General features: G+C 43.5%; 1 protein-coding gene across 3 annotated transcripts in view; it reads right to left on the bottom strand.

Moving 5' to 3' along the window:
• THOC2 (THO complex subunit 2) overlaps positions 1 to 24,695 on the bottom strand; it is a 44,466-nt gene extending 19,771 nt beyond the window's left edge. For all 3 annotated transcript variants that reach the window (XR_010723663.1, XM_066202631.1, XM_066202632.1), the window contains exons 1-19: positions 24,619 to 24,695; positions 19,041 to 19,096; positions 18,620 to 18,711; positions 17,538 to 17,589; positions 15,400 to 15,470; positions 14,601 to 14,722; positions 13,710 to 13,843; positions 13,411 to 13,577; positions 12,708 to 12,800; positions 10,522 to 10,677; positions 8,202 to 8,374; positions 6,468 to 6,663; positions 4,978 to 5,019; positions 3,878 to 4,008; positions 2,934 to 3,035; positions 1,675 to 1,759; positions 956 to 1,049; positions 450 to 530; positions 76 to 172 (exon numbers count right to left, since the gene is read on the bottom strand). Coding sequence is in view for 2 of the 3 variants with exons in the window: in XM_066202631.1 (XP_066058728.1) it covers positions 76 to 172; positions 450 to 530; positions 956 to 1,049; positions 1,675 to 1,759; positions 2,934 to 3,035; positions 3,878 to 4,008; positions 4,978 to 5,019; positions 6,468 to 6,663; positions 8,202 to 8,374; positions 10,522 to 10,677; positions 12,708 to 12,800; positions 13,411 to 13,577; positions 13,710 to 13,843; positions 14,601 to 14,722; positions 15,400 to 15,470; positions 17,538 to 17,589; positions 18,620 to 18,711; positions 19,041 to 19,096; positions 24,619 to 24,680 (2,006 nt within the window). In the remaining variant the exon portion in view is untranslated. The remainder of the gene's footprint in view (positions 1 to 75; positions 173 to 449; positions 531 to 955; positions 1,050 to 1,674; positions 1,760 to 2,933; positions 3,036 to 3,877; positions 4,009 to 4,977; positions 5,020 to 6,467; positions 6,664 to 8,201; positions 8,375 to 10,521; positions 10,678 to 12,707; positions 12,801 to 13,410; positions 13,578 to 13,709; positions 13,844 to 14,600; positions 14,723 to 15,399; positions 15,471 to 17,537; positions 17,590 to 18,619; positions 18,712 to 19,040; positions 19,097 to 24,618) is intronic.

The raw sequence follows: 24,695 nt of genomic DNA, 5'->3' as shown, positions 1-24,695 counted from the left end.
ACCAGTGCCTGCGTGTCAGAGAAGTAACACTTTACACAACCTGAGTGTATACGGTCTGTATTGTGCAATACTTGCCTCTTGCCAGCTTTCAGCTGGTTGGCCACATACTGCAGGAGGCCTGCAAGTTCAATGGGGTATTTTCGGAAAACAGCACCACAGAAACTGGCCAGACCTAAAGCAGAGAGAAACAGCAGTGACTGCACCTCTTCACTGCACAAACGTGAACAAAGTGCACATGGCAGCTCAGCAATACATGCGTGTCTGCAATGCAAGGGGAAAAAGTCTCCTATTGACTAAACCTGCCAGCTCTCCATTTTGTTTAAACCATCAGCCAGCAGGTGCAAGGGAAATATTGATCATAATGATCAATGGTTCAACAGATCTTGGGGGTGGGGAGAGGGCTGAAGTGTTTTAAGCATTACTGTAATAAATAAAACAAGAACACTAACTCTGCAGCCAGCTTGAGATTGTAGTGTCATCATGCTTCATTCTCTCCTTCTCAGGGTTTGCCAATGCTTCAATGATACAATCTTTAGTGGAGTTAAAGAGAGTATTTCTCCTCAACTTACAAGCACAAAAGTTAGAGACATGTTTTTCTGGCTTTTGTAATATACGAACATGATATAGAAGAACAGCAACCACTAACCTAGTTATGGTTAAAAAAAATGAAATAGTAACCTAAAAGCAGTATTTACCTCACTATTTACAAGATTACTATGCCTCCAAGAGTGAAAGTAGTAAAAAAAAGAATAATTTTCATAGTGTGAAAAGATTAACAGAGAGGGTTCCATGACCCATTACAAGTGCAAAGGTATTTGCAAACTTCACTAAAGTTCCAACAAAAAGCAGCAAGAAGAGAAAACAGAGACAGTATTTAGTCAGAGGTAACAGATGTAACCTGGCTACAACTGCAGCTCTGCCAATAAGTGAAGTGGTAATTTACACCAAAGGATACAGGCCAAGACATCATAGTTCAGGGAAGTGAGGTACTTCAGCGAGTCAACCACCGGGGTTATCAGGTTATCGTATTTTTGTATTTGTGATAAAATCTGCAAGGGACAACAGACATTCAGCTGAACAGGGACAGCACTCCTCATCTTTCACATAATAAAGGCATTTAACAATACCTGTCTCCAGAGCCTACACAGCAGTAATTTCTTCAAGAAACTGGTACATCAATACCCTCAGGTCACATTTGTGAAGATGGAGGCCCATCAACACATTCTAACACCTCTCCAGCACTCTGTAGCACCAAGCCATCTTAAAAATCCTGCCCAAATTCTTGGGTGTATTTCAGACTTCACAGCTTTTTCTTCTAGATGACCCTGATCCATCCCCACCCTACTCACAGACATCTGTCAGAGCAACTTAACCTGAATTTGCCTTCTGCAGAACCCGATCAGCCATCCCTGGACCTGAGACCCACCTCTGCTATCTCAAATTACTTTTTTTTTCTGCAGTTGGTTATCCAAGAGATGTTTCCATATGTAATATCTCACTAAGCATTATTAAGTCATAGTTAGTATCTTACTATGTGCAATACAAAAAAATTTCTATATTTTAAAATTTGCATCAGAAGTAAAAAATAATGAAATTAGAACTGCAGGTCCCCTCCTGAACTTCAGTTATCTGTTGTCAGGATGAAATAGCATTCGAACACATGTAACTACATACATAATCAAATAAAATTGTAGGATTGCTGTGGCTCAGCTTCCCAATTTGTCTTCCAGAGGGTTTCACATTTTCCTTCGTTAAGCGCCTGGAAATGAGGACACATTTTATTACAAAAGACAAGCCAGAAGAATATTAAAACAGGTTAGTTTCTGTGAAGAAACATCTTTGTTAGTCTCAGAGACTAAATTCTCACTAGCAAATGTGTTTTCAAGACATCTCAGCATAGAAACACTAATCCATTGGGAACTGGAAATGGAGAAATCCTCCAAGGTGCAGACAGTCCAACCAATCCAGTCATCCCTCTGTTGCTGTGGAACATATTCCAGCTTCAACTTCCAATGTTTTCCTTCAGAAGTCATCAGTGAAACCTGTACCACATACACCAAACTGCCACGTGATGCTGTGAGTTGCTCTGGGAAATTTAACTTAGCCACAGATCAGTCAGTTTCTGTTGCATTCTGTGTACTGAAAAACAGGATTTCTGTCTTTGTGTTACAGCTCCACAGCATCTCCTGCTGAAGATCTGAGCTCAGCCCGAAAGCTGAAGCTGACAGTAAATTGCACACACAGCAGTCTTCAACAGCTGACAGCACTGTGGTTCACCTGCACAGGTGAATCCACTGGAGGTGGATGGTGTGTGCAGCAAGCCAGAAGGGAAAACAACTGTTGTAGCTTTCACAGCTCTGAGGCCCAAGGCTTTTACCCAGAAACAGCTACTGTCCTGCCTATGTGGAAAGGTTCTGATTACCCACACTAACATCACACCATCTGCTTCTGGCAAACGGAGAAACTAATTCCCTGACAGTGACATCAAACGTGGGGTAAATCTGAAATTGCTGGGAGCCCACTTGAGGAGGAGGAGAAGTCATTCAGTTCAACTTACTGCCATGCATTCAAATGTACAAAAAAAACAAGATTCCTGAGACTCTTTGGAGGAGTCCCCACACCTAGAGGAAGACACAGCACTTGTACATTTCCATAAGCAAAGCAATTGATCAAAAACCTTCCCCATGGAAAAGGTTTTACATCGTTTAATGGGACATTTTTCAGAGATTCTCTACCCATATTGGTGACAAATTTGTCTGTATCCTTGCTTATTTGATGGTTTTTAACCACACTACATTCAATGCTTTATGAACGAGGATTATTTGGGAAATCACCAAGTCATTATGTGTTTGTCAAGCTTTTTCTTCTCCATCTGGTGATGTACAATACCCTGTCCCACAGTTCATGGTTATTTATGGGAACAGACTACTCACTTCATGATGTATTTGGCTCTGTCTATGGTTTGAGCTTTGACCTTCACAAGAAGTGGGTGACTATTGTAGGTTTCATTCTTCCACTGCCCATAGAGACGGTACCTGCAGAGTCACACAGGAAAAGGGAGTTCAGAACTGTCAGTCCAACACCCACCCATGGTGGAAATAATCAGAACTGCCAGTCCAACACCCATCCATGGTGGAAACAATCAGAACTGCCAGTCCAACACCCACCCATGGTGGAAACAATCAGAACTGCCAGTCCAACACCCACCCATGGTGGAAACAATCAGAACTGCCAGTCCAACACCCACCCATGGTGGAAACAATCAGAACTGCCAGTCCAACACCCACCCATGGTGGAAACAATCAGAACTGCCAGTCCAACACCCACCCATGGTGGAAACAATCAGAACTGCCAGTCCAACACCCACCCATGGTGGAAACAATCAGAACTGCCAGTCCAACACCCATCCATGGTGGAAACAATCAGAACTGCCAGTCCAACACCCATCCATGGTGGAAACAATCAGAACTGCCAGTCCAACAGCCATCCATGGATGGAAACAATCAGAACTGCCAGTCCAACAGCCACCCATGATGGAAACAATCAGAACTGCCAGTCCAACACCCATCCATGGTGGAAACAATCAGAACTGCCAGTCCAACAGCCACCCATGATGGAAACAATCAGAACTGCCAGTCCAACATCCACCCATGGCGGAAACAATCAGAACTGCCAGTCCAACACCCATCCATGGTGGAAACAATCAGAACTGCCAGTCCAACACCCATCCATGGTGGAAACAATCAGAACTGCCAGTCCAACACCCACCCATGGTGGAAACAATCAGAACTGCCAGTCCAACAGCCATCCATGGTGGAAACAATCAGAACTGCCAGTCCAACAGCCATCCATGGTGGAAACAAATCCTTCTACTCACCGGTACTGGTAGGGAAAGGTTTTGAACATTCCCCACAGCTCCTCAGACATGCAGGCATTGCAGTCCATCAGGGAGAGAGATGGAAGCAAGACTTGATCAGTAATACTCAGCAAACAGCTGAAGAGGGTCTCCTGGGATAAAGAAAACCCCAAGGTAACCATCAGGAAGTGCCTCAGAACAGTGTTATACATGTGATGCACAAACAGAAAACTGGATAAAAAAACCACCCACAAGATTAAGACTTCCAGAACAAAATCTAAATAGGACCTAAGAGTATTTCCCATCATAAACCATTTAGTAAATCATTTACGGACTATATGTAGTGTCAATATTTTATTTGCCTATATAAGATACTACAACAAAGCTGCTGAAATCTCCAGCAGGTTGCACTCATTTTACAATCAAACATACCACTAAAAATGGGTATTGTGTGGATTGCAGGAAGTACGACACAGGAAAAAATTCATTCTCGCAACTGCTTTCAATGTATTAAGGTATTCCTCACCTTTACTGCTTTCAAAATTTCAGACAGAAAACCCAACAGCATTATACATGTTCACAAGAGATTTCCAATTTCTATGTTCTCAGTATCCTAGCCTTACCCTTTCTTAAACACTTCTCTTTTCCACTGAGATACTTTAGAATAACTGTAGCAGCAATGAAAAAAACCAAAACAAAAGGCAAAACCCAGAAGAGATTTTCTCTGCAATGATTCAGGAAATCAGGATAAGTGAGAAAGAGGAACAACAATGAGAAATGCAGAACCTTCATACCAACAACTCACTTGTTGATTAAAAAAACCCCATTTGTTTTATAAGTTAGATTTCTACTGGACACTTGGATTTCATCGTGAACAATCTTGATAATAAATTAAGAAATTATGAAGTAAATAAGCAATTTTAAAAAAAATCCTTGTACCGATCAACACCTCCCCTGTGTCCAATTTGTCTGCTCTCTCTGCTTTTCCCCAGCATAACGTGTATTTATAGAATAAATAGCTGGAGGATTTCCAGCTGATTCCAAGCACGTAAGAAGCAAAATGCACATTTGATCACCATTACAATCTTGCACAGAAACACTTTCCTCCACAATAAACTCACCATTTTCTCTTTATCTTCCTGCTTGCTTCCATCAGACTGAAACTGCAACACAGAACCATGTTAATTGTAGCACAGTTAATGCAGCAGTTACAGTTTCAGAACAGAGCAATCTCAGCAGAAGCATAAACCTGAAGGGCCAAGCATCTCTTATTAAATGTTTAATTTGCCACATCTGTCAGCACTGAAGTATTTTTAAACCGAAATTCAAATGCATGGATGAAATGCATTCCCTACATATAGAGGGGCTTCTACAATTTTGTCCAAAAAGAAGTAATAGCTAAAGCCACAAAGAAACTTGCTATTATATATGAAATACTGAATTTTCTTACTGGAGAGGAAAAAAATGCCTGAGCATTCACCTTCTACCTAAAAACTGAGGACTTCCAACACAGTTACCAACAGCCACAGATTATTTCCCCAACTTTCTCTCACAGTGACACCCTCTTGAGCTTTTAGCCTTCATTATTAAATTACTTTTTCTCTCTGCTTGCTCCACTCACCACGAAAAGCGTATTAAGCTATCACACCAGTAAGTGCACAATTATTTTAAAGGTACACTTTAGCATGAAAGCTGCAGTGCAGTGTTAGTAGTCTAACTTTTAAACAACTGTATGGGTTAACTCAGAGACAAATTACCTTCAGTTACAAGTACTTCTACTGTGTGTTAAACGTAGTTTCACAACTAGAACATGCTGAGGCCAACAATGCATTAAAAATAACTTTCCCTATGTTACCTTAACCACTCTGTCACTGACGAGTTTCTTCACAGTTCCAACCTAGAGCAAATAGCTAAAATGTTGCTCATTCTTGTCAGAAACACACTAAACTCTTATTATATAAATATATTTACACTGAACCTGCACAAGAGATTCCTACAACCAGGTAATCTCCACTCCAGTGCAGATATCCTCAGAGACAGGGCTTTCTAACAAACCTTCAATATCTCAATTACAAAGCAGTCCTAATGGTCTGCTGACAGCAGTAAAATGCATCAGTCCCTTAAAATTATGATTTTCAACTTAACTAAGCTGTCAGTGCAGAACAGCTGTCACTGAAGTGCTATCAGTCTTCTCACTGGCCATAAGAAATGAGCACGCTATGGAGTCAGTGTTTACCACTGGGAAATCTTACCATTCTGGATGAGAAAATGCCGTGAAATTACAGAGATATGGAAGTAGGGAAACAGTTGAACTTTCCATGACTTTATTACAAAGACTACATGGAACCCAAAGTCACTGTACATCTCTCACCCTATCACTGCATCTTGGAACATAACAAGAGTAAACTCTCTTGACAAAATCAATTTGGAACAAAAAGATCTTCAAACCAAGAACTATCTGTGCTCTTAGCTCGGCATCATCAGGTGCAGCTGGACACGAAAGCCCCCCTCCAGGTGGCTTATAAATTCTGAGCATTATGAGACAAGCATTTCTGGCCATCAGAATAACTGGCGTTTTTCCCGTTGTGAGCAGCCGTTGTGCCATACCAACCTCTTTCATAAACGCCTTTCCAAGGCGCACGACTTTTGCAAATAGGATGGGATCATGGGACAGGTGAGGCCCGAGGTAACAAAGCATGTTGAACACCTCCTTCCTCAACTCCTCAAAGCTCTCCGCTTGTTTTGGTGCCCTCTTGTTTGGCAAAGAGGAAATTGGTGACCCTTTAGCCCCTTTAGGCACACCAACTCTGAAAAATAAAACGGGCGGCATTTCACACAAAACGGAAGCGAGAAGGTCAGGAGTGTGTCTCTAATGAGGTTTATGGGTGAACTGAGGCAGCGAGGGAGCTGTCCGCCCCGTGCAGCAGCAGCAGCTAATGAGGTTTGTGGGTAAGCTAGGCAGAAAGGCAGCTGTCTGTCTGTCTGTCCCCAGCAGCAGCAGTAAGGCAATGAGGTTTATGGCTGAGCTGAGGCAGTCAGGCAGCTGTCTGTCTGTCCGTCTGTCTGTCTGTCCCCAGCAGCAGCAGTAAGGCAATGAGGTTAATGGGTGAGCTGAGGCAGTCAGGCAGCTGTCTGTCTGTCTGTCCGTCTGTCTGTCTGTCCCCAGCAGCAGCAGTAAGGCAATGAGGTTTATGGCTGAGCTGAGGCAGTCAGGCAGCTGTCTGTCTGTCTGTCCGTCTGTCTGTCTGTCCCCAGCAGCAGCAGTAAGGCAATGAGGTTTATGGCTGAGCTGAGGCAGTCAGGCAGCTGTCTGTCTGTCCGTCTGTCTGTCTGTCCCCAGCAGCAGCAGTAAGGCAATGAGGTTAATGGGTGAGCTGAGGCAGTCAGGCAGCTGTCTGTCTGTCTGTCCGTCTGTCTGTCTGTCCCCAGCAGCAGCAGTAAGGCAATGAGGTTTATGGCTGAGCTGAGGCAGTCAGGCAGCTGTCTGTCTGTCTGTCCGTCTGTCTGTCTGTCCCCAGCAGCAGCAGTAAGGCAATGAGGTTTATGGCTGAGCTGAGGCAGTCAGGCAGCTGTCTGTCTGTCCGTCTGTCTGTCTGTCCCCAGCAGCAGCAGTAAGGCAATGAGGTTTATGGCTGAGCTGAGGCAGTCAGGCAGCTGTCTGTCTGTCTGTCCCCAGCAACAGCAGTAAGGCAATGAGGTTAATGGGTGAGCTGAGGCAGTCAGGCAGCTGTCTGTCTGTCTGTCCCCAGCAGCAGCAGTAAGGCAATGAGGTTTATGGCTGAGCTGAGGCAGTCAGGCAGCTGTCTGTCTGTCCATCTGTCTGTCTGTCCCCAGCAGCAGCAGTAAGGCAATGAGGTTTATGGCTGAGCTGAGGCAGTCAGGCAGCTGTCTGTCTGTCCGTCTGTCTGTCTGTCCCCAGCAGCAGCAGTAAGGCAATGAGGTTTATGGCTGAGCTGAGGCAGTCAGGCAGCTGTCTGTCTGTCCGTCTGTCTGTCTGTCCCCAGCAGCAGCAGTAAGGCAATGAGGTTTATGGCTGAGCTGAGGCAGTCAGGCAGCTGTCTGTCTGTCTGTCTGTCCCCAGCAGCAGCAGTAAGGCAATGAGGTTTATGGCTGAGCTGAGGCAGTCAGGCAGCTGTCTGTCCATCTGTCTGTCTGTCCCCAGCAGCAGCAGTAAGGCAATGAGGTTTATGGCTGAGCTGAGGCAGTCAGGCAGCTGTCTGTCTGTCCGTCTGTCTGTCTGTCCCCAGCAGCAGCAGTAAGGCAATGAGGTTTATGGCTGAGCTGAGGCAGTCAGGCAGCTGTCTGTCCGTCTGTCCCCGCAGCAGCAGCCCCTGGTGTCACCTACCTGCGGTACAGAGGCTCGATGGTGACGTGCACCAGCTGGCACAGCGCCAGGGCGATGGCCTTGTGGGACGTGGAGTAGAAGGGAGGCATCTGATCCATGATGCTCTGGGCGTGGTGCCAGTCACCAATCTTTAACAAGGCTTCCAACAGGCCGAGTTTCTGATTATCAGGAGGCTGCAAGACAGTAAAGTGTGTTCATAAAGTCTCCTCAGCACTTCTCCTTAAGCAGCTGCAATCCACAGCTAGAGAAAAAAGCCTTGTATATCAACTGTGTAATACAAACACGCAAAATAAAACTTAGCTAGGCATTTAGACTATCAGCAAGCCTCAAAAGAAATTATAAACCAGTCCATGTAGAATTTAACCTCTGGATCAAAGAAAAAGTTAAAAATAAAACAAATTTGTAAAGTTGTCTGATGTGTGTCTGATCACGTATTTTCCAAACTGTCACAATCTATTGCAGCTTATTTCCTTACAGGGCATTTTAAGAACAATGCAAGCACTTTAGAATCCTTTATGCTCTGGGTTTTCTGGTTTTAAAAGCACAAACTTCTCTTGCAAAAGCAGATTAGAACATGAAAACAGCTGAGCCACACTCAAACCCTTTCTCTGTCCGAGTGTGCCTGTACAATAATTTTACATTGGCATCTACTCCAGGAGACTCTGGACTTAAGTGCAAGTCTCCACAGTTCTCCAAAGCTTCCCTTTGCAGCACAGGCCTAAGAGGAAACAGGACTCTACAGTAAAGGTCATGCCTTGAAGCACTTTTTCAGGGGCATGGCACTGATATATTTTATTGTTATAAATTGGTTTTCCCTGGCCTCCAAGGTAAAAGTCTATTCTTAAGTGACCAACAGTAAGGAAAACTGGCTGTGAGTTACTACAAGCCTAAGATGATGTTTACATCCAAGGAAGGAAGATTACAACTCTAGGACAAAATGTTTTTATTAGTTTAAAGCAAAATAGAATTTTATTTAAACAACACAAGCAGCAAAGGCCGACTGACAAGAATAATAATTAATTAATTAATAATTAATAATTAATTAACAAAACAGACAGTTTGCGTGGCTTTAGGTTTTTTTCCCTTTTAAAACTTTAACACTGGCAAATATTTTTCTGAGAGCTTGGAAAATATAAAATGGCAGAGCACGTGGTAGCATGCAGAAGAATGCTCCACAGCCAAACCAAGGGAGGTCTCTGCTCATGCTGAACTTCTGGAGCTCAGGGGCTGCTCGGCTCCTGGGTGAGCAAGCTCTGCCAGGAGCTCCCCAAAAGCCCAGCCGCGCGTGGCACCGAGGGCTCGGGCCGGAACTGCTGCCAAAGCCACCCCTGCTGCCCACACCGTCCCCGGCATGTCCTGTCCCAGGCACGGCAAAGGCATCTCAAAAGGCCAAAGTGGGCAGCACATCTGCCGAGGCTCAATGCCTCGTATTAGAGTCACGAGACAACAATGGAGTTTAACCACACCAAAGAGGCACTTTGTGCACTTGAAAGAAAAGTCAGGTCGATAATTTTTAAACACTGCTTTCCTCATGCAGGCATTTATTCCATGACACTGTATCAAAACCAGTACATTACAGTGACATGCTGGATACACCGTGCCTGAACTCAGGCTGGCAGCAGCTTTCACAGGTAGTTACTCCCCTCACTGCTGTCAAGTGCTCAGCTAAGCACATACAAAAACACTTTTACCACAGAAACAAACTTTTCAAGAAACAGCGTGCGCTGCGTAACAGCGTGTGGTCACAGAAATTGGTTTCTGTTAAGTACAGCTCTTAATTTTCCCACTGCCCAGCCTCAGACTTTGTCATTTTAATCCTTCAGAAAAATGCTGCCGTTTCTGCTAGAGCTTAAAATTCCCTGGTTCTTAATTCTAAAGCTTAGCCATGAAAGCTGTCTCAACTCCTCTGACACTACTTGCAATGCACACACTCCCCATGTCCCATCAGGAGCTTATTTTCCATCAGAACAGGGTGACAAGCACTCCTCAGAAAACCCTGGGCAGCCCCATGTGACAGCAGAGCAGGTGGCCCAAAGCAAAAGGAAATCAGAAATTTCAAGTGAGTGCAAGGAATCTGTTTAAGCAGCAGCTGTGGCTGCCGTTGAAGAAATCAATTAGCCATTGAACCAAGAATATCTTCAGAAATCCAGAACAAACCCCAAACCACACCTTTTTGCACATTCAGTATAACAGAAGAGTAGCTGGAAGACAAATCCAAGCAGTACAAAACTGTTTTTCAAATAAATACAGGTATGTTTGTATAACAATTGTTTTATGAAATTCAAACAATTTTACTGAAAAGAAAGCTACTCAGTCACACCTTTTCCGTTTTCTCCTCCTCTTTTTCCTTCTCCTTCTCCTTTTCCTCAGTCTTTTCAGATGACAAGACGACCATGGTAAGTTTCCTGACAATTTGTTTGGCCTCCACTATCTCCCGCTTGTGTTCCTCAATGATGGCATTATCCCCTGGGAGGAGCTGAAAAAACAGAACAGGAGACCTGAAAACTGAAGTGACCAACTGCTGCTGTGATCACCCGAGGTGGGGATGAACTCTGTCCCTCCGTGTCACTAATCTGACAGTCCTTCAGGGGATCAGCTTCTCTTCTTGCTGCCACCCCAAACAGGGAATTACACCCAGAGCAGACCAGTCTGAAATCAAGGACTCAGGAGAGATAACACCGCTCTATTCTTCACAACCATTTGTAGGCAGAGCCCCCCCGGCCTCAAATTTACCATTCAGCTGTAGCTTTATGGTGACAACTACACACATCCTGCATGATAACATCAACACAACTCAGTGCCTTCAATCCAAGAGAATAATCAAAATATTGCTCATCTAAAGGGAAGAAAAACCTCATCACTGAGGAAAACCAGGTAACCTACTTAGCCACACACTTTGATTGTACCTTTATTTTAAAGAAATTCCATTTAAAGCTTATCAAATCTTTTATTTATTAGCAATGTGTGTTAAACACATGTAGTATTTGTTCTTTAAAAACTATCTTAGATAAAGTACCTAGTAGGAAAAAAATCTCAGCAGAGTCTTGTACTTGAGAACATTCAGGGTGAGGAAAATAAACCTACACTCAGAAATTAAAAGGTGTGAGACAAAAGAAAAGCTCTTCTTCTGACAAAGCCAAATTTCAATTTAGCTCCTGAAACCAGGATCACACTTCCCCTGCAAGTAAGCAATCAAAACTTACTGCAAAATCATGACCTCTCTGATAGAAAATTTTTATTGGTTTTTCTTTGCCCAAACTGATCACTGAAGGAGGACAGGACTCCTCCATTTCACAGAAATTTGGGCAAGAACAAATCCCACTTGGAAAAGTAAGAGGTTTAAGGAGCTGCATTTTTCTCCTTTGAAAACACAGGGAAACCACTGAGCTTCAGCAAGAAGCACCTGGTGTGGAGCTTCAGTGGGTGAACTGTATCTCTGGGATGCCATCCATGGTGCGTGCATGTACACACACACATAACACACATGTTACATATAACACACACTAACAGAGAACAGCTCCTCCAGGCCTGGAAGGGCAGGGGGGCACAGAAGGAACCCTCAGGATGGTCTGGGGGCCACACAGCGAGCACCTCCAGCCTCAACACCTACATGCTGGTTATTTGATACTTTCAATAGCAAGGTAAATGAAACCTGAACTGAAAAGAGATTTAAAAAATTACACCATCCCAAACACGCAAAGCCAGAGACTGGCAGAGAGGCTGTGGGGCTGGCCAATCACCGTCACGCAGGTGGACAGTGCGGTGAGCCTTGAGACGGGCAGGGAACATCTCCACGCCTGCACAAGCCTGAGCTGAGATTGCACAGGCAGCCGGAACCCCAGGACCAGCATGGTTAGCAAACTTACAGGCCTGCTCTTAAAAACAAGCATTATCATCACACAGTCCTCACTCCACAGCAATTATCTCAGCCCTGCACTCCTACTCCTGCCCCACCCAACACATTTTCTGCCAAAACACTCCTGTGGGGCCAGGGACACTCACTGAAGAGTCAATATTGATGAGACTGTGACCAAGGCTATGAAATGCCACACAAATTAAGGGCAGCGCCACCTTCCAAGCATTTGAAAAAACCAATCCCACTATTAAACTGAAAGAATGTGTGGAGCTGATTGACCTACCACTTTTCTCCAAAACTGATCTTGTGAAGCAAAACTTGACAGGTCTAACTCTTAAAGGAGATTACTCGGGCATTTACCTCCAACTTCCTACTCTGCCAGAAGGTAAACACTCTGGAGGATGTTATCCAGATAATTCAAACTAAGTTTATCAGCACACGTATTTCAATGTGTGCTGACTTGAATATGTGGCATTAAGAAAGCACTGAAAGTTTTAAGAATCACTAAATATTGTACACCTACAATACCTTACAGGTATTACACAGAGTATCATGAATGTGAAATTTTAGAAATAGGGTCAAGTATCTGATTTTCTGGGTTTTTAAAAGTCCTTAGCTTTGGCATCTAGCAGAGTAGTACTGCCACTTACATGAACATAAAGATCTTCCAAATCTATGAGATTATGTTGCAAAAGGACAGCAGCAACTCTGTATAAGGAGGAAGGGGTCTCACCACTTGGATCCTAAAATGGACATCAGAAATTTAAAAAAAAGCAATCAGACCACAGCAGAAGGTTATAAAACAGGAACCATTCAATTCCTGTTCAGATGAAACATATTAACCCACAGTTCCCCTTGTTACCATGTCATTTAACTGTTATTACTGTCAAGTCACTGGAGTTAAATGCGATACAACTCCAGGATTTTCAGAAACAAAAACTTTACACCTTATGGTTCTTGTATGCAATTCTAAACTATACATTCATAAAAAACCCCTTGAGTGTATTATCAAATATCTACCATGACTCCTCACTCCTGGGGACAAGCCTTGTTTATAATGTACATCTCTCTGTTCATGCCAGTCCTTACACAACTCTACACCTTCAAGTGGAAGTTATCAAGATTGTTTTCAGCTCTTTTAAGAGAACATTAAGCATTCTCCTGTAAAATACAGTGAGAGACGCCCACTCAAATAATGAAATTATTGCTTTTAATACCAGAATTTTACAACTTAAAAACTAATTTCTATGTGTAAAAAATACCAAACAAACCAAACCAAACCTGCAGAAAATCTGATATTACTGACTGCAGTTCAACCACAAACCCCCAAAATTAAGAATGGAAATACGTTACCTGATAAAATTTGAATTTGAAGCCAAGGATATGGCATAGAGTTTGAGGTTCACACATGTACATGTAAGACTCTATCAGTGGCACAAAGAAATCATCATACTCAGGCCTGCACTCATAGACTTCTAGGATGATATCCAAAACTCTGTTAGGATCAAGATTGAAACATCCTAGTGGAGAAGGACAGAGCAGAAAAGTTTAACATTGCTGATTTTCATCTTCATTCTGTTTCTAAAACACAGTCTGTGTCATAGGATCATACAGGAAAACCAATGCCCATATTCTTCCAATAAATTCCTTACCTATTAAAGATTTGATATTTTCAAGGATTAAATCACTAGTGATATTTCCAGATAAGTCTTGACCCAGTTCTGCAATGAGCTTTGCATAACCTTCATTCTCCTCTCTTAGCAAATTAAACTTCTGTTGCTTATAACTGCAAATAAAGAGAAATTAAATTCTGTTGTGTAACATGCATCCGGTGAAGCCTATTTATGCTCTTAGCAATTTGTTATACAAAATGCTAATTTTGAACACATTTTAATGAACTTTTTATTTACCTGAGCTGTTGGAAAAACTATTAAATGCAGTATATAAATACCTGTAAGGTACCAAGCACTCTCCAAAAAGATCCAGCTCTTATTTCAAATGCAGGCAATTAAAAAGATTAGATTTATATTTAACAGGAAAGCTGGTTCTACACACTGCTCTGGAGAACTGCTCTGTGGCAGTCCGTGTTTCATAACCTGTTCTTGTTTCATGTGATGCTTCCATGACACTGAAACACTGGATGCAGAGACAGAAACCAAACATATACCAAAAAAACACAACCCATGTTGCCCAAACTAAAGTAACTACGTTTGCCTAGTTATGGAAACAAGACCTATTCTTAACTGATGCAAGAGCAATAACTAATTTTGTTACACTTTGTATATTCACATATCACAAATAAATAACAATTAATCTGCCTAAATGGAATCCCTGCAGCAAAAGCCACAGCTAACATGAGATTTTATACTTCTCAAGAGTTTGAAAACTAAGGGCTAGCAAAGTTCTTTCCTAAGGCAAGTTGAAGTGCAACAAAGCATATTTCCCAAAGGAAACTGAGGACTTGGTAGAAAACCTTGTGACCATACCAATCATCATTGCCCCTCCCCACCCACTCCCCCAACAACCCCTGCCCCAAAACTTACAATAGCTTTGTCTTTATTTTAACAGATTTTTGATTAAACTGTTGAGACTGCTTGATGAGCCCCAATGACTCCAGGGTCTCTGGATCTAAACGCTCCTTCAGGACAGTGTCAGATACAAGATACTAAAAAACACCAAAAACACACACCAAATTGTCCATTACAGACACCTAGAGACCACACAATTATTACTTCATGCTACACCTGCATTCTGGCTACAACAGAAAAAGTTACATTTGGCTTCAAACACAGGAGCAGCCAGAACTGACACACTGTGAACTGGAAGTGGAATTTCACAGAGCTACATTTGATATCCAAGAGCACTTGAAGAGACCTAGAGTCTAATTGCTGGTTACCAAGTAAACATTGCACAGCATCCAGGGACATTACTACCAAGGACTGCGTATTTACAAAGCTTACTCTTTATTTTTTAGAAAGTCTCATTTTCATATGCTGAACGTGGCTACAAATCAAGCTGATTTCCATGCATTCAGGAATGCTACTTCTAAACACAAGGGGAGGTTACATAAAGAAGTGCAACTCAAAACATACTTCAGAAGCAAAATTTCTGCTGAACCTGCAGGTGGAAAAATTTACGTTCACTCAAAACTCTTCAAAGAACTCAAGGGTGAGCTGTACTATACTCCTCTATCAGAAAACTTTGGAGATGAATTTCTAAATTATTTGGACATTTGGAAAACATTCTTATAGTCTTTTCTGGCGGAAAAAAAAACAAGCTCTCCTTTTTCTTGTCAAATTTTGACATGCAACTTTGCCAAAAGACCTCCTAGGTGTAACTTACCAAACAGGCCAACACCAGTTGTGTAAAATGATCCCTCTTATTTTTTTCTTCTAAACAACTTGTTTCAATATCTACAAAAGAAGATGGGGAGAAAGAAGCGATTTTTATTTGTGAAATGCAGAGAGTTTGTTCTTTCAGTAACTATTCTGATAAATGTTAATGATAAGATAAGGCAAAGAAAGTTATTGATAACACGGCAGCTTCCTGCCACTTCCCACCCACTCACCCCCTGGGGCTCACATAATATTTTGGTGACAATTCTCACACATCCACGAGTCTCATGAAAAGGTAAAACAGAATCCAGAGGAATGCTGCAGTAACTTTTCTTGCCATTCTCTTTGTTGCAATAACTTCACGGCAAGCATTCGAGATCAACAACAAGCACAAAACCAGAAATATGAACCACTGAAGAGAACTGCACGATCCTGGCCTTAAGATATTGTTCTCATCTTTTTCCCTGTGGCTTCAGAGAAGGACCATTTACTGTCTGTCTGCAGTCCTTTACCAGCTGTGGTTCTGTATCGCCATTGATTCCTTCTCTGCTGTCAACTACTGAGAGCAATTCCCTGCTATGGGAGGACAGGCTGTGGAACACTGGCCAGGGGAGCAAACCTCCTGAAGCACTTTTAAAAAAGCACATCACTACAGGCAGTGAGGAGCTGCAAAAGGAGCGGAAAACTCCCTACAGGAACGCAAGGCAGACATTACAATGAACAACAAAACCACCACACACAGCCGCATTAAAATCAGACCCACAGAGAAAACCATCAGCAACAAAACTGTGAGGAAGAAGACCCAGAGAGCTGAAAAGCAGGGATGGAGCGGGGCAGAAGTGGAGGCAACAGACCAGCCACATCAGCCTGGACCCCAGCAGCCAAAGAACAAGCTGCAGTAAAAATTTTTTCCAGGGTATGTGGATGAATGGACAAATCAAAGTTCTCATATATTGCAACACAACCAATTGGGGAAAAAAATCCGGATAGTAGCAAATACTGACCAGAGTAAAGAAGGGCTTAGAGGAAACAAGCAAGAAATTGTCAAATGCCCTTTGACCCAAAGTTTGAAAGCTAGCTCCTCAGCCATACTATTCTCTGCTACCAGTGAAAGCAGGGCATTTGGCTACACACGAATTTAAAGGAAAAAGGGGGAAAGAAAAATAGATACAACAAGGCAGACAGATACAATAGTTTCAGTTATTCATGTAGTTCAAGAAGCAGTTAATTCAAGTCTTCTAATGCAGATTAAAAAAGAAAAGGACATCCGTGTAACACTGCATTATGAAAACCATCATTACAAAATGATGACACAAGCACACAGAATGAAACAGTATGAATAAAACAAAGTCAAAATTTATCATTCAGATGTATAAAACCAAGGCTGCACATGCAAACTCAGTGAGGTGCCTCTCTTCTGAGGCTACCACAGCACAGATGCCTCACTCCAACACATGGAACACACAGGATCTGTGGTGACCAGACCAGCTAAAGAATTTTCTGGAATTTGTTGAAAAACACAGACTTGGAGCAAGACAGAAACTGCAGGCAGTTAAAGCTGGAAGACATGAGAGCGACAGCTTTGGATCAATATTAGAACACAAAAATCCAGAAGTTATCACCAGAGTAGGACGTGCACATCTTTAAAGGCTGCTCAGCTGGCAGACAGTGACTCAATGCCATTTGCCTTTAGATTCCTGGACAATCAGCACAAGCTCCATTTCACTCACAGTGACTGTACAGACAAAAATAGTTACAGAACGCATTCTGAGGAGAAAGGATCTACCTACCAGGAAGTCAACTTTTAGTTAAAATATTTAAGAATGATAACATCACTAAGCCACTGATTCCATTAGCTAACATCCAACATTCTTACAAGCTAGCTCCTTTAACTATCCTTGGCAGATCAACTTCCACTGCCTTTAATAAGCAAACTTCTGGAAACTATAACAGAACAAAGCAGAATGAAAAGACATTAACAAGTGAGGTACAGATACACGGAGGAAGAATCAACACGTGCTTTGTACAGGGAAATCATGCTTCACAGATTTAATGGCATTTCCTGAAGAAGTCAACGAGCAGATGCACAGAACATGAATTTCTCCAAATGTGTAGCAATGCTGGAAGGAAGGGAACCCAACTTACCTAATATGCAGAAGACATCAGCCAGGATAGAAGGCATGTCTTCTCGGAATTCCTGAGGAGAAACACCATCCCAGTTAATGAACACAGAAATTCCACCATGCACACTTAGAGGAGTTCTGCATTACATAAAAAAACACTTCACCATAAAGTTCAGACTAATTAGTAATGCAAATTTTTATATTATTAATAATGAAGACACTTAATTACTGACTAATACCTAAAGTAAGTGCTGTACTAATTACTGATACATAGTGACGCCCCATAACCTTTAAGTGTAATTCAAGTGTGTTTTGTGACCAGGACAAAACCCCTGGTCAGTCCCTCCAGCTCCTCAGCCCTGTAGGAGGAGCAGGAGCCCAGAAAGGGAGCTGCAGCTTCTCAGGCACCAAACAGACAACAATTTCCCACAAGAGCCAACATTTCCCATGCCACCCCAGCGTCAAGGTGCCCTACAGCCCAGCCTTCCCTCACCACCAGTGCTCAAGTTCAAAAAACATAAAAAGGTTACACTACATTTTTGCAACACGTTTCTCCTCAATGTTCCAGACACATCAGAACAGCAACTTACCAAAAATAAGAAATCATTTCTAAAAGATTTTAATGTATTTTTCCTTGTTTGGAAGTTGAGAGGAAATTGCTGCTTTCCCTACTTACTCAAAGCATTTTAAGAAAATCCTTTTTCAAACAGAAAATCAGTCTAATGCATTAATTTCAAGGGCCAACAGTGAAATGGCAGGCACACTGTCCCACTGTTAAAAATACCAGTAGGTGGCATTACAGACGTGCTGCATGAGCAAGTGACTTTTATTTCTCTATTAACAACTCCAGTCTCCATGTGCCCTTAAAAAGTAATTTTTAATTTATGCTGAAGCATCTATTCCTCACCATGAAACATGGAGGGAAAAAATGAAACCCTGCCAGTCTACATATATATCAAGTGCACCCAAACGAAGAACTGGACACGAATGACTTTTCAGACACGTCAAAGAAAAATCTCTTGAATATTCCCACGCTTGGATTTCACTGGGGCTTCTGTGAGAAAGATTTTGGGAAGTATGCAATGGTTACAAATATATACTTACTATGACATCACCAAGAACATTAGAAGCTTGATCATGCTTTAGGTTTCCTCTGACGACGTGGTAAGCGAGCTCATACAAAGCCTGCTGAATATCTGTTGAAAGACAAGAGATGACTAAGGATCAGCTAATCCTCTAACTGCTAAAGCAATGTCTACAGAAATGACAAGTACAGGGGATGTGCTTCCCTTACCCATAAAGGGGATTACTCTGTTATCACTGACAGATTAAAACTGCTCATCAATACCTAACACTTCACACCAGCATCAAGTGCATCTCTGCATTTGCAGTATTCGCCTTTGGCACACACCAATGGTCACCAGACACGGATGTTCCAAGCACACACATGCAAAGGTACCACAATCAACTCTTTCCAGGCTGGGTTTTTATTTACCTAAAGCAACAAACCAACCACACAACTTACCTCTGAAACCCACATCGTGGTTTTTGTTTTCACTGAGAGCACGACACAGCTGCACACTAAAAGAAAACAAATTTAAAAAACATTAGACATTAGCATACAAGTGTTTTGGGGTTCTTTTTTGGGTTGATGCTCTGGCTAAAACAGCTTTGTATCTGGGTGGTTTAAATGGATGACAACATTTTGATTTTTCCAAAGCAAACCCTAATTCAGAGAACTAACACAGCAAAGAAACACAAGATTCCCAATAGATCCCATACACATATAAATATTCTTCCCAACATTACACCTCCTTGGGAAAAGTGAGAACATGAGGCACTGTGGAAGCACTGAAGTCCCAGCAATCACCCCCTGTCATTTTCCACTCAGGAAATGCTTCTCACAGAATTACTGTGACTACAGGAGTTTCCAAACTCCTGCTTGTAAAAAACTTCTAACATTAAATTATGCGCATGATTTCCTCGTGCAATGTTTCACCAAGAGTAAGACAGAATCTTTCTTTATTCCAGCCCCTCAAAAAACCCACTCCAGGAAGCCCAAACCTGTCCTGTTGCATTGTCCCTGGCGGCTCCTGGGCTCCCTCACCAAACAGCCATATGCAAAAAGCACTCCGAGTACTGTGCAGATTTATCTGTTCCATCAGATGAATTAATAGCTCTCTGTGCTAGAAAATAACTGCCTAAAGAGCAGCCTTCTCCACTACATGCACATGCTTCCAGGAGAGAAGGATCTTCCCTCTTCTCCACCCCTACTGTCACCCCAGCAGGAGGTTTCAAAAGCAGTTTCCTATTTAAAAGTGACAGGATTTAAAAAGGGTAGAGATTTACCTTTACCATAACAGACACCAGGGAATATCTGAAGAACTTCTGTCACATTTGCACATTTTCAACCCAAAGTTCACGCATTTCTCAAAGTACCTTCCACAGACACTGAGGAGGCTCCCAGAGCCACGTCTCATTCCTACAGAAAATGGCAAGACCACAGTCTGCTGTGGGAGCCATTTTAAGCTGTCTCAAATAAGGCAGATATGTACAATTATTACAGAGGCTTATCACAAAAAATAACAGTAAAAAATAGTTCTGTAGCAATCCATTACTCATTCTATTTGCATCCTATTTAGATTACCACTTCTCTAGCAGGACTAAACAGCTGTTCCAGCAATCAAAGGATTATAATTAGCAAATATAAGGTAATACACACCCTTCAGACAACTGGAAACCAGGGAGTTTCACACATAACAATCAGCAGAAACACAGAACCTCAGCAAAAAGCAGAGGTATGGCTAAGATGTCCTAAACCCTACTGAAGAAAATGCAATCTATTTGGAAATAACCAGAATAGAGACAGCAAAACAGGGGAATAAGTATTTTAATTTTCATTAATGGTCAGTAACCTTTTTTTTGAAGAATAGATTTTTTCCCCCAGCTGTCACCAAGAAGTCTATCAATTCAATAAAAATCAATTTTCTTAAATTTTAAATTACTCCTTCATAAGGAAGGTCCCCTGTAAGCACTCACTCCTAAGTTCTGTATACAAATAACAGTAGAGTGAAACATCAGATTCCAAAAAAGAATATCTGGTACACACTTTGGCCCCTGTGTGCTAAGGTAGTGTCCTCGACCAGGTTACAAGAGCAGCAACCCTGACTGCTTGAACTGATGAGTCTTTTAAGTACATCTCAATACAAAATCAGAGTTTCAGCCCTTCCCGTTCTCCTTCCAGCAGTATGAAAACAGTGTTAACAATATAACATTACTCCAAGGCATTAATCTAATTGATCAACACAGAAAAGACTCCAAGATGAATCTGCAAAACAACATGCTTAATATTTGCAATTGTAGCCCCCTGAATTATTACACTGGAGGAAAGGAAATAAGGCAGAAATATTTCTTTGAATGACTGCATTCCTTCCAAAGGAAGAGCACCTTTCCTGTAGGTGCTGCCAGGCAGGACAGCTGCACTCGCTCAGGGGCACGTGGCTGCAGAAACGGGACACGGCCACAAACACTTCCTCCCTCCTCAGCAGCACTTCCAGCCCTGCCATCATTACCTCAGCGCCACTGACAAACCCGGCAGAAAAAGCGGGGAAAACCCAAACCAAGGCTTCAGCCACCTCTGCAAGGTGAAGCCCCTCCCGGGAGGCCACAGAGACACGCTGGGGACTGGAGACAGGCAGGAGCCCTCCCTTCCAGAAACACCAAGCCGAGACATCAGGGCATCTACTCTGAGCTAAGCGCATGAAATCAAAATCAGAACACTTGCACCTGCTGACACCATCCGCCAAGTGCTCACCTGACTTACTACTCCAGCCTGGTAGCTCACTGCTGCAAGCTCAGGATGGAGAACTTCCCTAAAACCTCCATCCCTTCATCGGAAAGCAAAACCGTGCAATGGGTGCAGAATACCATTGAAAAGTAGGATAACCCAGAAAGTAAAAATGCTCTTTAAAAACACACAGAACTCTTGAAAACCAGAGTTTCAAGATGACATTTCTTTTGGCCCAGGATGGGACAGACTTGGTGAAAACACAAATGCTGAAGCAGTGTGCACAGGTCACACGGCAGTCCCCAGAACCGAGCTCCCAACTCATACCCCACGTGGATTGAAGCACTGACTACCACACAGGCCACGGGCCTGCTGGCATTTAGTTATCTGCAGAATTCAACTGATGCAGGGAGTTCCTTAGCTGAGATAAAGGACAATCAATTGCATTTTGCAATCAGGATGGCACAACTACAACCAAACTCTGTCTCGCTGATTCTCACTTACAGTGTTGAGGTGAAGTAACAAACGAGCTGCAGGCACCCGCAAGACCCAGTCCCCAAAATTCACATTTACAGAATGTAAAGCTTCTCCAGTTTATCTTGAGGCTTAACACACTGCACAAACTGTGAGGCAGGTGCTTCATTGAAGCCCTCCAGCCACACTGGAGGCTCCTGGTGTGCTGGCCCTGTCACAGAGCAAGGCAAGGCACGGGTCACGGTGGACCAGCATCAGGCTCTGGAAAATACCCCTCTCCTACACGGACAGCACGCACCCGCGGGGCTGCAAGGAGCCCACACTGAGCTCCAGGAGTCACCCTCGCACTCCAGCCGCACACCAGCACCTGGCAGCAGCAAATAAAGGAACAGAACCTGGTGAGCTGCACCTAGGGAAGGATCTGAACAAAAAAGTGACCTGTAAGATGACCACGTCCTGACCAGGCAGGTACACACACTCGAAACTACCATATTCCTGTATTTTTATTAGATACTATTACACATCAGTAGCTAGATTAATTAAATTCAAAGCTTGTACAGTTTTGAACAATGCCTTGGAAGCAAACGGTCACCAGTGCATTACTAATTAACATTATGACACTCTGAAACACACAAAACCCTTCCCTTACCTTCTGATTTCTGGACAGTACTGTTAAATCATGACAAGCTGATCACATAATCAAAAATATCACACCATTCAAAAAAAAAATAGAATAATTATCTTAAGCATCCATTATTAATCCCAGAAGAAGCTGAGATGCCAAATTAAAACAAACCATTTACTTCTCCCAGTATAGTTTCATATTCAACCAAAACACAGAAATGTGTTTTCATTTAGGTAACTACGAACTGCCAAAATACTCAATCAACTGATCTAGCCAGATCGTGTAAGCCATTTCATGCTCCAGCAAGTAAATATTTTTTCCATAAGAACTAATCTTTTCTATTAATTATGAGGGGGTTTTATCCCCTTAAAATGCCTACAAAAAACCTTCTAAAGTTTTAAAATTCTTCTATTTGCTAGTAATGTCAGTTTTGTCTTTCTGCAGCATCCTTCCCCTTCCCACTTCTCTAACGTCATTATGTGTTGTCTTAACTTTGAGCCACAAAGATCAAGAGTGAACTTAGGCCCAGACCTAATTTTTATTCTTCAGCATACTAGTATTAGATAAATAGTCCAATAAAAACAAGTAGCATTGTTGCACTTATTCCCTTTTTACTTTAATGTTTACAAACACTCGATGTGTTTCATTCTGAAATGATAGCAACCTAGCTCCGCTTCCCTCTACCAAATCAGCAGATAGAAGTTTCGGAAAAAGAAACAAAAAGTTACTCACTGAACACTCTCCCAATAAAGTTGGTTTCTTGAAGAGCTCCTTAAATATTGTCTACAGGTATATAGTTCAGATTCTAGATGCATACTGCTCGGGTTCCTGAAGCTACCACTGCACAGCCTGACAACTGTTCTCCAGACACAATGACATGTCTTTTCAAACACGTGGCCTGCTCTGCAAACCGCTCCTTCAGTCGTGCCTGGACATCGTTCAGCAGGATTCCACACGAGGTGTGAGCACCACACACACAGGGATGCAGCTAATCCTTTTGTGTTACAGCTCCCACAGCAGAGGAAACCTCTCATGGTGTTGAAGAAGTACTGCTCAGGGGGGAGAAGAGCCCTAGGAGGTTTTACCGTGGTCAGGAGCTGAGGCAGGTGCTGAGAAGGCAGTGAGAAGAGCACGGTTGGCATTACACGATCAGCTAGGAAATGTGTGTCCTCTTACACTCCACACACCCCGTTCAGCCTGCATATGAAATGCTTCCAGCATCGCTCAAACCAAAAAGTGCACGGCCGTACAGGGGGCCCCCTTCACCACAAAATGGAGGCTCTGCAAAGAGCAGGGTTTGTGCAGGGACTCTCGGCGTTCCCTCCTCCCCAGCCCACTGCCGGCTCCTTCTGCACAAGGAAATTCACTGCCAAAGCTGCGCGACCTTGCAGAAAACGTGAACAAAATCAACAAGGGTTTCGTGAAGTGATCCCTTCGACACCCGTATTTAACACCGCGGGGTTTTTTACTTACAGCAGAAAACAAAAGCACATGGAAGAATTGAAACAAGAGAATGTAAAAAACATATAGTTAGTGCAGAGGACAGCCGTTTAAACTAACAGAGTAACGTGAAAGGAGCAAACTGGTGGTGAACCACCCCTGAAGAGCTGCACCCCAGAAACACAACATTCAGTGAACCTGTCACACTGAGATGGCTTCAGACAGACACAGGCCCAGAACGGAAAGCTCCTGGCACACCTGGATTAATCCGAGAGCTTGCAACCGGAGCCCTCGGTGCACAAAGGTTACTTTGTACGATACAGGCGTGACTACCTGATCCCATTCTGCCTGGATCAGGGAACACGGGGCCGGTCCCGCCGGAATGGGTAAGGCTGGGATCGGGGGCTGAGGCCTGTGCCACAGAGGTCAGTACTGCACGGCCAGCGACACGGGAGCGCTCCAGGGCCCGTCCGACCGCGGGGGGCGGCTGGGGACGAGCCCGAGCCCCGGCAGACCCGGCCCGGAGGCGGGAAGGGGGCGCTCGGGGCGCCGGGAGGGCCGCGCCCGGCCGCGGGGCCGAGCGGAGGCGGCAGCGCCGGCCCGGGCCCTCCTCCCCACCGCGGCCTCGGCCCCAGGGCCGGCAGCAAGGACGCGGCCCCAGCGACGCCCCGACCGCCGCCCCCCCGCCGCCTCGGACCGGCGAGGCCCGAGCGCCGCCGCCTCCCTCCCGCAGGCCGCAGCGCGCCGTCCGTGCCCGCGGCGAGGCCCCGCACTCACAACTCGCTCTTGCCGCCCTTCTCCCAGTTCTTTATCCACTCGGCCGGGAGCAGCGCCGCCATCTTCCCCGCGGAGCG

Source organism: Chamaea fasciata, unplaced genomic scaffold (assembly GCF_029207755.1).
Source record: "Chamaea fasciata isolate MVZ Bird 193981 ecotype frontalis unplaced genomic scaffold, bChaFas1.0.hap1 SCAF_22, whole genome shotgun sequence".
NCBI classification, from domain to species: Eukaryota; Metazoa; Chordata; class Aves; order Passeriformes; family Sylviidae; genus Chamaea; species Chamaea fasciata.
The sequence above is the reverse complement of the archived record's forward strand: the minus strand, read 5'-3'. Positions and strand labels throughout refer to the sequence as shown.